Source organism: Palaemon carinicauda, chromosome 7 (genome assembly GCF_036898095.1).
Source record: "Palaemon carinicauda isolate YSFRI2023 chromosome 7, ASM3689809v2, whole genome shotgun sequence".
Lineage (NCBI taxonomy): Eukaryota > Metazoa > Arthropoda > Malacostraca > Decapoda > Palaemonidae > Palaemon > Palaemon carinicauda.
The window spans coordinates 133,330,273-133,347,510 of record NC_090731.1 but is presented as its reverse complement, the minus strand read 5'-3'; the positions used below and the strand labels follow the sequence as shown (position 1 = coordinate 133,347,510).

At 41.3% G+C, this 17,238-nt stretch overlaps 1 protein-coding gene across 3 annotated transcripts in view; it reads right to left on the bottom strand.

Moving 5' to 3' along the window:
* The window catches only part of LOC137644017 (cellular tumor antigen p53-like), a 113,542-nt gene that overhangs the window by 17,911 nt on the left and 78,393 nt on the right, over positions 1-17,238 (bottom strand). For all 3 annotated transcript variants that reach the window (XM_068376897.1, XM_068376895.1, XM_068376896.1), the window contains exons 5-7: positions 14,419-14,635; positions 12,192-12,315; positions 6,974-7,072 (exon numbers count right to left, since the gene is read on the bottom strand). In XM_068376897.1, coding sequence (XP_068232998.1) covers positions 6,974-7,072; positions 12,192-12,315; positions 14,419-14,635 — 440 coding nt within the window. The remainder of the gene's footprint in view (positions 1-6,973; positions 7,073-12,191; positions 12,316-14,418; positions 14,636-17,238) is intronic.

The window sequence follows — 17,238 nt, the reverse complement described above, 5'->3', positions numbered from 1 at the left end:
GGGGAAGAATGGTAGAAGCCGGAGTGTCTGGAGATAATGGCGAAGATCGTTGACGAGAGTCAGAAGACTCTGTCATAAGAGTAAAACTCTTAATGACGATGGTCGCGTGCATAGCGCTAATTGCGTGTGTGCGCGACAGTCTGTGCTAATTGTTACGAGAGCCCGACTACTCAGCGTAACAAACTCAAAGGTTCCAAGTCGTGTGAACTCACAAAGTCCAGAGCGACAGAGACCCGAAGGACTCCTAAGGTCATGAGAACCCGTAGGATCAGCACGACGAAAGATCAAAGGCTCCCGATCCCGCCCGCCGAAAGGGTGATCGTCACGAGACCCTGAGGGGTCAATGTGAGGAGAAACAGTAGGTTCAAAAAGACGTCCCCTAACAGCGAGGGGGAGAACGTCAGGGATGAAGATAACTCCTCCGCAGGGTAGATTTGTTCTCCCGAAGGAGAACATTGCCTAAGACAAGGCTCTCGCTCCGCCCCTGGAGAAGAACCAAAAGCGTAGGGGGGAGGAGCGTGTATCAGCAAACTCCTACCAGTTTCCTCTCGAGAATGGGAGGAAGGTTCTCCCGAAGGAGATCGCCTAAAACAAGCTTTCCCCCTGCTCTACAGGGAGAAGCGTAGGCGTAGTAACCTCTCTCTCGCAAACGGACGAGGGAGAAGTCCTTCCGAAGGAGGATATTGCCTAAGGCAAGATTTCTCCCTGCTCTATGGGAAAAAGTGTAGGCGTAATAATTTCTCTCTCGCGAACGAGGGAGAAGTCCTCGCGAACGAGGGAGAAGTCCTCCCGAAGGAGGACATCGCCTAAGACAATCTTTCTCCCAGTTCTATGGGAAAAAATCATAGGCGTAATAATCTCTCTCTCGCGAACGAGTGAGAAGTTCTCCCGAAGGAGTACATCACCTAAGACAAGTTTTCTCCCAGTTCTATGGGAAAAAACGTAGGCGTAATAATTGCCTTCTCGTGAATGCGAAAGAAGTCCTCCTGAAGGAGGATATGGCCTTAAACAAGCTTTCTCCCAGTTCTATGGGAAAAAAGCATAGGCATAATAATCTCTCTCGCGAACGAGAGAGAAGTTCTCCCAAAGGAAGACATCGCCCAAGACAAGCTTTCTCCCAGTTCTATGGGAAGAAAGCGTAGCAGTAATAATCTCCTTCTCGTGAACGAGAGAGAAGTCCTCCCGATGGAGGACATCGCCTGAGCGAAGCTTACTCCCAGGGAGAAGTTCCCCCCGAAGAAGAAACAAGCCTTAGACTTGCTTTTCTCCAGAGGAAAATCTCGTTGAGCTGTTCGCAACTCTTCACGGAGGAGGGAAGGTTGATGAATGGCTGAAGTGGAGAAGCTTTCCCTCGGAAGAGAGTTGGTTCTCTCACACAGCCCATTTCCGAGGAAGGTTATCATTCCCTCGTAAGGGGAGGTTCTCTAACCCCTGGAGGCAAACCTCCCGGCAGCAATCTATGTTTCCCAACAAGTTGATCAAGTTGCAGGTTGACGAGTGGTACCTCGTAACATGGGCACCTCATGAGCTGCCACATGAAAACGCAGGATAACGAACAGAGCGGCCGAAGCCCTCGGCATTGTGTTTTACGTCGCTGCTATCTGGGTGCTTTCTTTTAGCCTCTCTAACACATTTCCCCTTTGCCTCCTGCTCTCAACTGAAGAGAAGAAAGCCGAATCCCTGCATCTTCTTCTGAGGTTTCCGAGAGACTCGTAATCCTGAATTCATTAGGGAGCAAAGGAACTGGGGAGCTTGTCCTGTCTGAAACACGAGAGCGAGGGATTGACCCCCCGAGTGTATGACCGGAGATATGCGTGTGTAGCGCTAACTGCGTGCGAACACCTTGCGTGACGGGAGTCTGAAGAATCTACCATGAGTAAAACTCTTTATGGTTATGGGCGCAGTGTTGTTTGAGCATACGCCAAAACTCCACGCGACAAGAGTCCGAAGACTCTCTGTCATAAGAGTAAAACTCTTGGTGACTTGTTTCACGAGAACCCGAAGGTTCAGCGTGATTGCGTGTGCCCTTAGAGGTTGTGTCGCGAGAACCCGAAGGGCCAGATCAACAGGAAACGGAAGTTTCCCTTGTCACGAGACACCCAAGTGTCAGCGAGACTAAATGCACGAGAGCCCGAGGTTTCAGCAACTTGAGTCGCAAGAGACCTAAGAGATAGCGCGCCAGGACACCAAAGTTTCCTTGTCACGAGACCCCAAAGGGTCAGATATTGAGAAGTCGAAGGCGAGAGCGATCTTCTCTGAAGATAAGGAGTGAAAGCGAGGAGAAGCGTTCTATCTGACTTTTCTAGAGCGAACGGAGACCCTCAAACTATTATGTGGAGAAAAGGGTTAGAGGTCAGGACGTGCTTTGCCCTTGGCCGCGCTCCTTAGATGATCCCTCGCGAGAGAAAGACGACAGCGAGGCAGAACGATAAAGAGAGGGAGTGCTCTTCTTAAGTTCATACCAAGAGCGCTTATAGTCTTAAGGCGAGACAGAAGGAGAGGAAGAGTGAGAATGATGATGTCTCTTCCTATATTGTCTGTTTCTATAGCGAGAACATCTAGGTGAAGGCGCGCTAGCTCTCCTTTTCGTCTTCTCTCTCTCCCTCCTGACCTCCGAAGAGGGCGATGACGAGGAGGAAGCGCTCTTCTTATGTTTGTGACGAGAGCGCTTGTAGTCTTACCACGAGACATCTCGTGAAGAGATAGAAGGCGAGAAAGAGCAAGAACGATGATGTATCTTCCTATGTCGCCTGTGTCTCCGACAAGAATGTCTTGGCGAAGGAGAGCGAGCTCTCCTTTTCCTCTTCTCTCTCTCTCTCTCTCCTAGCCTCCGAAGAGGGCAAGGCGTTGAAGAGGAAGAGGAGGAGGAGGTACTGCGATGTTTGCGCTTGCGACATTGTAATTTGTAGATGCGCAACGGAGTGCGAAGTAGGCGCCGCATGAGCTGAAGTTACTATATCTACTAAAACTTCCGTGGGCGCCGACTGAGTTGATGGGAGGTAGGTGAGGTCCGGAACTCCCGAGGGTTCCAAAACAGAAGGGACCTGAGGCACTACCTTGCCCGCGAGGAACTGGTTCCAAACTTCCTCCGAAAGGGAACCAGGAAGTCCAAGGGCAGGCCATACCGCTCGTACGTGATCTGGAATGGAAGTGGTAACAGAGTCATTCCCGGTGGCGGAAAGTATTGCCCCACTGGGGGGAGGCAACATAATACGCCTGACCAAGAGGAATGGGGGTTAAATCAATGGTGCCACTCTTCCTTGACTTCCCCCCGGAGGAAGGCAGGCAAGGAAGAGAGGAAGAGACTGAAGGGAGAGATCGAGAGGACGAAGAAGAGGTCTAAGACTCCTTACCTTCGACGGAGATCCTTGAGGTAATGAGTCCTTCTAGGACTTCCTATTCTAACTCTCTCGAACTTCTCCCACTGAGAGGGCGACCACTTCTACATACTTGGCAGGGGAAGCCTTCAGGACACCTATGACCTCTGTACCCAGATAGGGAAAGAGGATCCACCTCCAGCAGCAACATGAAAGTGCCCGGAACACTTCCTCATAATAGAGGACATCACATCTAACAAAGAAAAAGGATTAATCAAAACATCAAAAAAGAAAGGCTAGTCTGCCAGTTAAATAAAAGCAGGAGCAGCGGTGTTACCATTGCGACGGCTAGAATTCGATTGGAGGTAAACAGCAGCTACCGACCGGCAATCCCCCACCACTAACAGGTGGGTAATTACCTGCCCGGTCGTTAACGACCTTGTTAAGGTTTTTCTGCCGTATTTTCCAGCTCACGCTAGAATATCTCCTATAGAAAAGAATGAGGGTTTGTATCTAGTGTAGGAACAATTAACTTTTATTAAAAAAAAAAAATATTTCTATATATAATACTCATACAGTGCTATATCTTTACCTCATCATCACTGCACTGAAATTGGTGGAAATCATTACAATTTATTATAGTAAAATATTCTAAGCTAAACATTGCTCATACTGTATAGACTTCTAGCATTCTTAAAAAGTTCATTTTATCTGCATTTAACTCGCTTAAATTTGCCCAGTTTTCCATTGTGTAAAGGTTCCAGGTTATTCTGGTTAATTATTGAATATCTATAACATATTGAAAATTTTCTCAGCCTACTGGGTGGTAAAAATCTCATGTAGTCACTAGAATTGTTTAATAAAATAACACCAATGGCATGATAGGCATCCCTCTACTTTCGATAGTGGGAGAGGGGTAACGATGGCATCAACGTTTCCCTGTTTCTCCCTTCTTTCTGCCACCGGATCTCCTGAAAGAAACAGGTTGATTGTCTAAAAAGGGCTGTGTATGCACAGGTTCATTTCTGGAAGAAGTTGCTGGCGGTCCCACCAGGGATATAGGAACGATTCCGAAGGTCCAGGGCCCTTGAAAGAGACGGCACACTACATCGCACTTTTCTAATGCCGCCACCAAAGAGTTCCAAATCAACAGAGTAATCTGACCCAACTTGTTTTGAGATTTGGCAAACCAAAACATCCCTTCTCTTGCAAACCCAGTTGGCTGACTAATGAGTTTTAGAAAAGTTATTGCCTTCCCATCAAACAGCAAAAGACTTGTACTTCTCCAGGGCTGATAACCCTGTTGACTTTATGAAGTATGTTACAGCACCTGGCCACTGGTCAGGAGGGAAGCCATAGCAGACAATTACACGGTCGACGTCTCAGAGGGCAAAAAGGAAGCACTTTCCACCTTGAGTCTCTAATAACAGTTCAACCTACTGAGGAGATGACGCAGCATGCTCTGGTGCATAGAACCGTCTCGGCCTTGGGAGGGGGAGTAGGATCTTGTTTAACCGGCTGGATTCATAAGAGTTCTTAGAGCCACAGAGTTAAAGTCAACTCAATCCAGGGCCCAACTAACCAGATCTGACCATGGCAGATTAAAGGATGGCTTCAACCCTTGAGGGCCACCAACATGTTGATCAATGATCAAGGTTCTCCCAAAAGGCTGCCTCCCCCAGACTGTTGCAGTCCACACTGACTTGGGATTGTCCGCTCCCATTGGCACCGATCCAAAGTTCGGTGCCTTATGGACCGACGAACCGGAGTAGCCTCAAACCCAGCCAGAGTAGGTGTGATAGGTTGCTCTGGCAAGTCATTTTCTCCCTATAAATACGACAGTTGCATGTCCCCAGGCCAGAACCAGATATGTAATCGGCGACTGAAGGAGACCAGAGAAGGCAAACAACAGCGGGGAAAGAATCCCTGGTACTGATCACAAGGGAAACATGATATAGCTCATGCTTTTCCCTCTGTTGATCGGGACAGGGAACAGTCGTGGCCCCTTGCCACAAGGCACAGAGAAAGGTTCCTCTGCCCCAAACTCTTCGTCTTTCATTGCACTCGTGTGCACAAAAAGAGCTTCGATGGTGCAATGGTGCCATCCTCTCAACTCATTGTACAAAATTATTGCAAGATGAGGGAGGAGACGGAGGACGTTGAAACTCCTCCATCAACCATGGAACAGAAATTATAAGAGGCCATCCACTCCTGTTCTGCTTGGCTACCGGGGTAGCTGGGGAAACCCAATCCATGGCGCAGGGCTGTGACACAGGGTTAAGGCTTCGGCCTTGTGCACGGACTCCAAGAGGCCGTGGCCGGGAACATCCAAAAAGGGAGGTAGTGTCATAAGGAGCCATTTCCTTACAAGTATGGCTGGCCCTCCTGAACTTATTTGACCTCTTCCTCTATTTCTTATAAGAAGTGTCGGAATGAAAGTCAAGTGGAAGAGAAGCAGAAAGAATGAGTAAATTACATACTCTTTTCACCTTCAACCCATATTCTGCAAGTAGAGGAGTCTAAGTATAAGCGAACAACTATGACACTCACCTGAGGGAAGAAACCACAGGGGTTGCTCCAAAATGAACTAAAATACTGGGGAATGGGTGTTTGTGACAAAGATACAAGCAGTGTTACAGGGACAGATAGAATGGGACACAAGGATAGGGGTGACTAGATCAAGGGTAATGTATGGGGTAACCTGGCACTTGGGCAACAAGAACTATTGGCTCAAATGCAAACTTGAGTACAACCTTAATTGTGACTCCTACTACAAGTTCCGAAGCTTTTTCTGTCAACAGTGGTGTCATCTTGCAAGACTTAATAGTCCCTTTTGGGCTTAGGAGGGGGGGGGGGACCACTGGAGACATCACTTGCGTCACTGGCACTTCAGCCACCATCAAGTCCTTCACCACTGGGATCACCACGGAAGACACTGGCACTGGGGGTAACGGGGGAGAGATAGCCTTACCTTAATTTAGCTACTCCCTAAATAAAGTCAAAGAATGTCTACCTAAAAGGCGTAAGGAGACCAAACCATTCGTTAGATTAAACTATTCACTATCAATGTCTGCATGGAAACGGGCAAAGTGCCTCTAACCTCTGATGGGGTTTGGCAAGCACTAGGGGAACACCATGCCTCCAGAAACTTGAAAGCCCACTGACATACATCTGAGCACTCCTTGCTCCTGTAGCATACTCCCCATGGACTGAGTCAGGGGTGTACTTACAGCGGAGGCGGTATCAGTCACACTCGATGAGCAGATGGAAGATGACTAGAACTAGAGGAATCTGGGGTCTGGCATAATTACAGATATAGTATGGGAGTAGATTTGCTATTTTAATTTTGCTATCAAGGCTCACTTTGAATAGGTATAGATGATTTTATTCTTTTCAAATGAACTCCTTCCACTTACTCAAGGGGTGCTAAAGGAGCTACCCGCCATATTTTCAGCTATGTATTTGGGGATCTAGCCCATGACTACCTCCAAAGATGTTTTTAATTCTTACATACTAATGGTGCTTGGCAATTTTATGTGGTCACTAATTCAAGCTCTAGCTTGACCCCTTACTGGTTACTTTACCGGTCCTAAAAAGATGATAAAAATATAAACTTTAGAGGAAAATTAATATAAAACCTATTCAATTATACTTACAGCAATATTCACATATCTTGTTTCAATTCCAGGTTCATTTTTTACCTTAGGCTTCTTTCTTTTCTGACCAACATTAATTTGCGATGATAGCTTCCTTATCTGGAAATAGAATAAGCTCATGTGAGTTACAGAACCATCAAAAATATAATCTTAGTAATAAAATTTATCATTTAAATACTTAGCTGGACCTGGTAGTCATTTGTTTTAAACAAAGCCAAAGCTTTCTGACTTTTAACAAAACAAATTTCTACCCCTTTTTCTCTCCCATCTCTCCATCTGCCTGTCTGGTATACTGGGCATCATACCCAGTATACCAGACAGGCAGTGCTACAGGGCAAATGCACACTTGGCCAGTACTCCCAAGAGCTTCATATAATCTCAGTCATTATAGATATACACATCTTAAATAAATTCATTTGCCATCACTAAAAGTGGGGAGAGAATCAAATTACTACCAGGTAATACTTACATGATAAATTACTATTATTAGAATTAACTTTATTTATAAATTAATCTTACATGGTAGTTATTATGCTGACTCCCTCACTTTATTGGAGGGGGGTTTGAGAGGGAGAAATATGAAGTTTTTACAAGAAAAAAAGAGAAAATTGTGTGCTCTTTACTTTTTATAGTTTTATGTTAACTGTACAAAAAATACATCTAGTATCATATGCAGTACTATTGGCCTTAGCCAATATCTTAAGCACTAAACAAGATTTAATTACATAATGTTTTGTGAAATTTATTTGGTATTTCACCATGCTGTAACTACAACTTCAAACACTACTAAAATTTCCTAAACACTATCTCTTGGCCTCAAAATAGAAGAGGAAATCTGAGAACTTCTGCATACAGCCAAGACTCTTGTCATCGTACCGAAACTCAGAGTGAGCGAGCTGGGTTTATTCCTGGCATTCCATGCATCCCTTTTTTCTCTGGTATATTTAGCAATAACTAGGCCTTAGAAATGGTGCTATAGGAGCATTTCACGGACCGACACAGGTCAAGGCCAGAAAGTATAGCATTAATGATTACACAAGTAGTAAAACAGTAATGAAAAACAAAAATATACAGGATAACTTCATAGCTAGCACATGTTAACTATTCAGCAATAAAACCTTTGCATAGAAATTCTAATAACAAAAATGATTAAAAGAAGTTTATATATGCAGTATGTTTAAGTAACATTTGCATTTCAATTACAATACGTATAAAAAAAATTATATATATATATATAGATAGATAGATAGATAGATAGATAGATAGATAGATAGATAGATAGATAGATAGATATATATATATATATATATATATATATATACTGTATATATGAAAGCTAAAAATCTTTAAATTGGATTATTGTTAGCTAAATCATTTTATTCTAGAATCATTTTCTAAGAATTATTTCAAGGAAGAAAAATATTGAAATTAGAATTTACAGAATTTACGATAATCGGTAACTTCCTTATTTGTTAATGAAAAATTTGCACTTTTAAATAGTTTTTTAAAATTACCACCATATGGTGATATGAAATTTGTTCAATTATACTAATATTTAATTTCCTATTTTCAATAAGTACCACCACAATACTTATAGTGAAAAAAGAATGGCAATTTTTATAGTGTTTGAGTCGAGCAATTTATATTGAGCGCCTTTGAATGTCACAGCATCGCTCGGGTACAAAATGCAGGCTGAAACACATCGTTAGTGAAAGGATTATTATTGGTGTGTACTCTGCATTGTTTGTGTACTGTCTGAAGATACAGGTGGTAAATTATTAGTGGGGTTTGTGTAGTGGCTCTTTCCAAGGAATTATCTAGTGAGCCAATAACTCAGATATTTGACTTAAACAAGGTTGACCATCAAACGAAAGATACTAGTGAACAAATATGTGTATCAAAAGCTACAGTGATGAAGTAGTGAGCACGCTTCCACAAAAAAAGTTTGGATAAAACCTAATACAGACCCTGATCAAGGCTGACTGTTATCAAGAGAACTATAAAAACTGAACTTCGAAACCTCTGCCTGTGTCCTGGAAAAGGACACTTTGGCAATCCTTCAGGATGTATCCATTAGGATTGATATCTTGTCAAGTATTAGAGTTGGGATACACTAGCCGGAAGCCTGTGAAGAAGCCTTCCTATCATGCACTCAATAGGGCAAACAGTTAACCTTTGCCAAGAAGTATCTTAACTGGACTGACAAAGATTGGCTAAGGGTGCTGTGGTCTTACTAAGCAACCTTTACCTTCACCTGTTACCATGGGGTGTGAGTCTACGGAAGCAGCGTAGTAATCCATTCAAATTGCGGTATGTAGACAGTACTGTCAAGCACCTAGATCTGCTTATGGTTTTGGTGTTGATAAGTTCCTAATGAGAAAGAGATTGATCACTGTGGAGAATGTGACAATATACGATAGACCATGCAGCTCTCCCACTCTTATGGGAGAAGGTAAGGCTAACAGAAATATTGCTTTAAAAGAGTGAGATCCCTGTCTGAGGCTCTCGTCAAGGGTTTGTATGAAGCCTTCCAGAGTGATCTAAGGACCCTGGTCACAATCCAAGCTGGCTGTTTGATTTCCTGAGGGGGACAAAATTTTTCAAAACTCACAGTCAAGGCTGATAATTCCCACAAGAAAGAGAGGTCCACTTCTCTTAATCTTAAGACTTAGCTCAAGGCTCTTGCAGATTCTCTTAATCTTAAGACTTAGCTCAAGGCTCTTGCAGATGACACTTATTTTTCCTCTTTGAAGGGATGTCTTTCTTCCCCTTAACTCTCTACCCCAAGAAATGAGAAACGAGATTTACGGAGAGAGTTTTCACCTCATCCGGAGACTCTGGGTTCGCATATGATAATTATGTCTCTTGGGTCGATTTCGACGCTCCCTGATTGTCAATCTCTATAGGAGAGCCTATATTAACCCATAAACTTCAGGAGCCCTAGTCTAGAGTCTGTAGCGCATGTAGCCCCTTCTTATTATTCAGAGGAACAACTCTCAACTCTAATGGGCGCTTAAGATCCTTATGGCGTGACATTTCTATACAATCCTTAATAGGAATGATTACAGCAACTCTGATGAGTGACATATGTTGGTGCTCTCTTTTATGATCTACCACAACCCTTGGAAAAAGAAACTGGCCTGTCACTAAATGGAGACTTTCACTTTTGGGCTTTACTCTCATAGAAAACTTTGAGAAGCATATCCTCCAAATGCCTACTCTTCTTAGCTCGTATGATTCGTTGAGGAGCTGTCTGGTATTTTGGGGAAAGTGAGCACACCCAAGGCTCGCAACTCTAATGGGCGCTAAGATCATTTTGGTATAACACTTTTATGTAATTCTTAATAGTAATGATGAACAACTCTGATGATTGCTTATGCTGGCGTGCTCTCTTATGATTTACCACAACCTTTGGAAAAGGGGAAAGGGGAACTAGCCTATCAGTAGATGGAGCCATTCGCTTTTGGACTTTACTTTCAAAAAGAGCCATGTCTTCCAAATTTTTCCTCTTCTTAGCTCGTATGATTCCTTGAGGTGTCTGCTCTTGTGGGGAAAGTCGTTCATAAATCACGGCGGGCACGCCCAAGGTTTGCATGCTCCTACACGATTTGTATTCCTTATAAGAATTAGTATTCAATGGCCTATTATGCATAGAAGTACCGGAATATACTGTAAAATATAAATTCAAAAACCACCTTCAGACATCTAGACATGATTTAGGATTGTGGTGGTTGATGTGGTAACATCCCTGACTGGTGAACGAAAGACTGGGGTTTGAGTCACGATCAAACTTATTTTCTTTGGTCGCTGCAACCTTACCATCCTTGTGAGCTAAGGATGGGGGATTTGGGAGAGCCTATAGGTCTATTTGCTGAGTCATCCGCAGCCATGGCCTGGCCCTCTTTGGTCCTAGGTTGGGTGCTGATCATATGTGTATATGGTCAGTCTCTAGGGCATTGTCCTGCTCAATAGGGCAATGTCACTGTCCCTTGCCCCTGCCATTCATGAGCAGTTTTTAAAGCATTTAAATGTACCTATAACTATATTCAGCAAATCATCATTATCAGTATTTCCAGACAGGTTCCCCACACCTAATTAGTACTGATTAACAGGATTTTAGTATACCATACCCACATATTTGGAAATGCCAGTTACACGGACAACTCTTTCTGACTTTTCAATCTCCTTTTGTTAGTTCTATACTAATTCATGAAACCTTCCTTTTAGACTTATTACCGCTCTTACTAACCTTTTTTCAGAGCCATTGAGTATGGATAACAACCAAAATAAAGGAAATTTACTAATACATCGATGGAACATTGTTTTGCGGGTCTGAGCTGGGCGACAGCTACCCATGAACCGAGTCAGTCGCCTGTCTCGAATGCGTATTTCACCATGCTAAAAGTCTTGACACAAAAATTCTTTCAAGTTGTTCAGCCTCAGGGGCAAAAGATTTTGCAAATTTTGTTTAATGACCAAAATTTTTAAGATCTGGGTAGTTCAATCTCTAAAAAGCTGTACGGTACCACTGAAAGCTATCTCACCAGGGACAATATATAGTTCAACAAATAAAACTCATAACAACCTTCAATTAACAAAACAAAATGAAAAATGATAGAGAAAACCGTAACAAATGGACTATATACAACTGTAATGTACTCATACCCTAATGAACAACATATTCACTAAAATATTCTTTATTACTAATAAACTACTGTACTGTATAATCACTTTACACAAAAAAAAAAAAAAATCACCTGGTAAAATATTGAAACCCAATGTCCAGCATTCTAACACTTCTAATAATATAGGTATCAACTAACATGAATAATAAATAATAGCAACATAGAGTGGCTTAAACAACTTATGGAAATGAACGTTGATTAAATTAAGTGAGGTGGCCACTTCTATGTTCCTTATATCGTTCTACTTCAAGCATGGGAGATAAAATTTACCTTAATTGTCCATACAGTGGTACCTTAGTTTAAGAGTTTAAATTCAAACCAGGAGCTAGCTCGTAAACTAATATAGTCGTAAACTTTAACAATTTTTCCCATTAGAAAGAGGGAATTCACTCAATAAGTTCCACATATCCACAAATATACACTTTTTTAAAGGTTTGTAATGTAATTTAGTGAAAAAATTATAATCCTTATCCCTTGTCCATAAAATTTAAATAGTACTCTTATAACCATAAAAAAAATACAGAAATATTAACCTTTGTCACCTGTCCCTCATCAAGTTTTGTCTTGTTAGAAGTTGCATCATTACCCATATCTCTTGAAGGACACTTACAGCATTTCACATCTAGGATTTGCCTTCCAATTTCCATCCCAGTCAAACTGAAAAGTCAAAAGCTATAAAGAATGTGCAAATATTAAAGAAAACATTGATCTTATTATGATTGTAATTTCATGCAATTCTTTCATGCCATTTTAATGATCCATCTACCAAGGCACTTCCCCCAGTTTTTGGGGTAGCAGGCATTTAAAAAAAAAAAAAGAGAGAGAGAGAGAGAGAGAGAGAGAGAGAGAGAGAGAGAGAGAGAGAGAGAGAGAGAGAGAGAGAGAGAGAGAGAGATTCAGCCAAGTTTGGTTGGCACTGCTAGTGACACAGCCCACTCTCCCCAGTTACCCATCACAAATGAAGCTTCATATGCCAAATCCCTACTGCTGCTACCTCAGGGAGGAAGCAGGAGGGCCAATTGGAATTACCTCACAGTCGCTCGCCATTCATTCCTATTTCTAGCACGCTCTCTCTCACATCTATCCTTCTATCACCTAGAGGTTTTTTCACTTCATTTATCCACCCAAACCTTGGCCTTCCTCTTGTACTTCTCCCATCAACTCTCGCATTCATCACCTTCTTCAGCAGCCAGCCATTTTCCATTCTCTCTACATGGGCAAACCACCTCAACTCTAGCTACCAATTAATATCTTATACCCGTTCTCATTCTCACTACTACTTTCCTAACCTACCTAATCGAGATGCACCACCCATACTCCTCAGACACTCATCTTGAACACATTCAAATTTGTTTCTCCATCACTTTTATTCCTTGCAACTCCAATCCATACATCACAGTTGGTACAATCACTTTCTCATACAGAACTCTTTTTACATTCATTCCTAACCTATTCTTTACCACTCCTTTCACTATCCCAAACACTTTACATCTGATATCTCCACAAAAATTTAATCAATTATTTTGACATGAAAAAACCAAGTTGCATAAAGGTTTTGGACCCACTTGCTAAAGAAGGTCCAAAAATCCAATATATAACTTGCAATTCCAAATGGCACCCATTAGTCATAATGGCAATAGAATATATTCTACAACAAAATTCAAACAATTTTTTGCAGAATTCAAGAATATTAAAGTTAAAAAATATATCTTTACCTAAGTATTATATATTTCATCAGTTAAGGCAACCTTAAGATATGACAGGGACCAAAATTAAGATAAAATTTCATGGTTTACTAAAATCAAAGACCAATAACTATAAGATCATTTGTGAAATTGTATAAAATTAAAAGGTACAAAATACTGCACAGTGCATTATAAATATGTATCTATAAGAAAATAAATAAAGACTGATTACCTTATCTCAAACCATTAGCCATACTAACAATAAGATACATCCATATGCCTAAACTATTAGGAACAGTTCGAAACGTCACACAATAAACTAAATTTCTTTGTCACAAACAACAGTAATTTGCATATCAATATGCTTAAAAAATGGTTGTTTGTTCTAGGTTTAGTATTTGCTATTTCACACAAGCATTGCAGCCAAAGCCCCCCCCCCCCCCCAAAAAAAGGGGGGGGGGCTCAGAATGTAATGAGCCAAAAAGGAGGTTTTAATGATCACAAAAATTTATCTACTATATTATAATTGATAAAAATAATGACAATCAATATAGAAATGTTTGTATTGTTTATATGCAAATGCTGTAATGTACATTATGAAAAAAGACATACCCGGTGCAGTAGGTTTTTGTGTAATCAGCTGTTACATACAGTTAATATATAATTTTACTTTTTAAATTAATGCTACTATTGATATACTTTCCATATGTAACTTTAAGATGAAAAATATTTAATGGTAGGCTTAGCAAAGTAGTATACTTTACCGTGTGCTATTCCCCTTTGGTATAGAGACTTCTCTAAGCCAGTGGACTTCAGGTTTCTCCTTTTAGATTAAGTTTATAAAACGAAGCAATATTTTGTAGGTGATTATTTTAAGGTATAAAAATATACGGCAATAACCTAATAATCAGGATTAAAAAATAAGTGATCCAACCAAAACCCCTTCAAAAAAAAGAAAAAACAATATTTACTGAAGATTTAAATTCTTCAATTACAGGTGTGATTTCACTATGGCAGTTTCATGTGAATGACTAAGAAAAAAAAAAAGGCAAAAATGCAGATACTGTGAACTCACTTGCAACGCAGTGTAAGCACCAGACAATATGGGCGCCTATTGGGGCCTCCCACACATGATGTAAGACACATAAGTTTCAGAAGCAGGATTGACGAACGCTCCCCAGGTGAAGGAGGCTGGACAGGAACTCTTACAATAGGTCTTTCCTGCATAACTTCATACGAACAACCTTCACCATCGACTTGAACTATGTAATCTACAAGTTGAGGATCACAATCTGAAAATATCAACATATATGATTCAGTTCTCAAAATGAAAGATAACAAAACTTTAATAATAAAATGTAATATTTCTAAACTTGTCTGATATTTGTATCGCTTTGTTCTCAATATTGACATTAACCAAAATAACTCCAAATTTCCCACTTTCTTCCCTTCAAGAGACAAATTTCTTACCCATCAAGGCTACATCTAGTGACTAATGGTAACCACTATGTGACTAGACCACACCTCCATTAATTTGAAGCTAATATCCCATTCTCTTGACATCACTAGTTAGTAGGGTGGAAATCGGTCATGCATATGAACATCAGATGAGTATAAAGATAATGAATTTTATCATCAAAATTCTGTTTATTTCTATGAATCTCCCTGAGATTCATATTGCTGATTCCCACACTCTGATGGAGGTAGGCCATGAAGAAAAGTGAAAGGGAAATTAGTCTTAAAACTACAAATTTTGAAAATAATAATTTGTTCTTTTCCTAGCTATGCAAACCGGAGTCATTTAAATGGGTTTTACTCTCTTGATGTTTGATTAAGACCAGAATTAATGAAATCTTAGAATTCTGGCAGCATTGTATGGTTGCCAACAGACTCCTACCCATTTTGGGTAGGAGCGGCTGGGTCAGCGAGGCTACTTCACTTACTCATAGTCAAGACTTGAGGGGCTGATGAGGAGGGAACTTGACATTAAAGGACTCTGTTTTGTATTGCTAGGAAAGATATGAATTATTTTCAAAAATTTTGTAGTCCGTTCCTACACGAGTTACAAACCATCATCATTTAAATGGGGTCTTCCTTACGGGGGAGGAAGTCCTCAGTGGAAGATAAAGCGTCTGCTTAACCCTTTATCCACAAGATACTAATAATAACAAGAGCAATTAGAGATTTCTGACCTCTGCCACAGGTTAATGGAGTCATCCATGGGGTAAGATCTATCTGTGGCGGAAATTTTGTCAAAATTCGTCAGTTTGTTTGGACATTATCTTTAAAAAGCAAATCCAGATCCAGATCATACCCAAATTGACTCGGATCGATCTGTGGTGAAAATTTCGTCCAAATCCGTCAATTTGTTTTCATATCTTTAAAATTGTGAAAAATACAAATCCAAATCTAGAATCCAGATCATATCCAAAATTTACAGGGGTCGTCCATAATCTAAGATCTATCTGTGGTGAAAATTTTGTCAAAATCCATTGAGTAGTTTTGATGTAATCCTGTCCACAGAGAGAGACAAATAAATAAAAAATAACCTCCAAAAGTTCATGGAGTTGTCCATGGCCTAAAATCTATCTATGGTGGAAATTTTATCAAAATCCATCAATTTGTTTTGACGTAAGCTTTAAAATTGTACATACATACATATACCAAGGCACTTCCCCCAATTTTGGGGGGTAGCCGACATCAACAAATGAAACAAAATAAAAGGGGACCTCTACTCTCTACGTTCCTCCCAGCCTGACAAGGGACTCAACCGAGTTCGGCTGGTAGGTACTGCTAAGGTACCACAGCCCACCCTCCCCTGTTATCCACCACAGATGAAGCTTCATAATGCTGAATCCCCTACTGCTACCACCTCCGCGGTCATCTAAGGCACCGGAGGAAGCAGCAGGGCCTACCGGAACTGCGTCACAATCGCTCGGCATTCATTCCTATTTCTAGCACGCTCTCTTGCCTCTCTCAAATCTAGCCTCCTATCACCCAGAGCTTTCTTCACTCCATCATTCCACCCAAACCTTGGCCTTCCTCTTGTACTTCTCCCATCAACTCTTGCATTCATCACCTTCTTTAGCAGAGCCATTTTCCATTATCTTAACATGGCCAAACCACCTCAACAAATTCATATCCACTCTAGCTGCTAACTCATTTCTTACACCCGTTCTCACCCTCACCACTTCGTTCCTAACCCTATCTACTCGAGATACACCAGCCATGCTCCTTAGACACTTCATTTCAAACACATTCAATTTCTGTTTCTCCATCACTTTCATTCCCCACAACTCCGATCCATACATCACAGTTGGTACAATCATTTTCTCACATAGAACTCTCTTTACATCCATGCCCAACCCTCTATTTTTTTTACTACTCCCTTAACTGCCCCCAACACTTTGCAACATTCATTCACTCTCTGACGTACATCTGCTTCCACTCCACCATTTGCTGCAACAACAGACCCCAAGTACTTAAACTGATCCAACTCCTCAAGTAACTTTCCATTCAACATGGCATTCAACCTTGCACCACCCTCCCTTCTCGTACATCTCATAACCTTACTCTTACCCACATTAACTCTGAACTTCCTTCTCTCACACACCCTTCCAAATTCTGTCACTAATCGGACAAGCTTCTCTTCTGTGTCTGCAACCAGTACAGTATCATCCGCAAACAACAACCGATTTACTTCCCATTCATGGTCATTCTCGTCTACCAGTTTTAATCCTCGTCCAAGCACTCGAGCATTCACCTCTCTCACCATTCAATCAACATCGTCGTCGTCGGCGCCCACTCGTGTCCGAGTATTGGGTTCTGTCGTTAGCCATCAGCCTCCTATCTGTGGGGTGGGTGCTTATGTCTGATGTGGCTGTTAAGTCCTAGT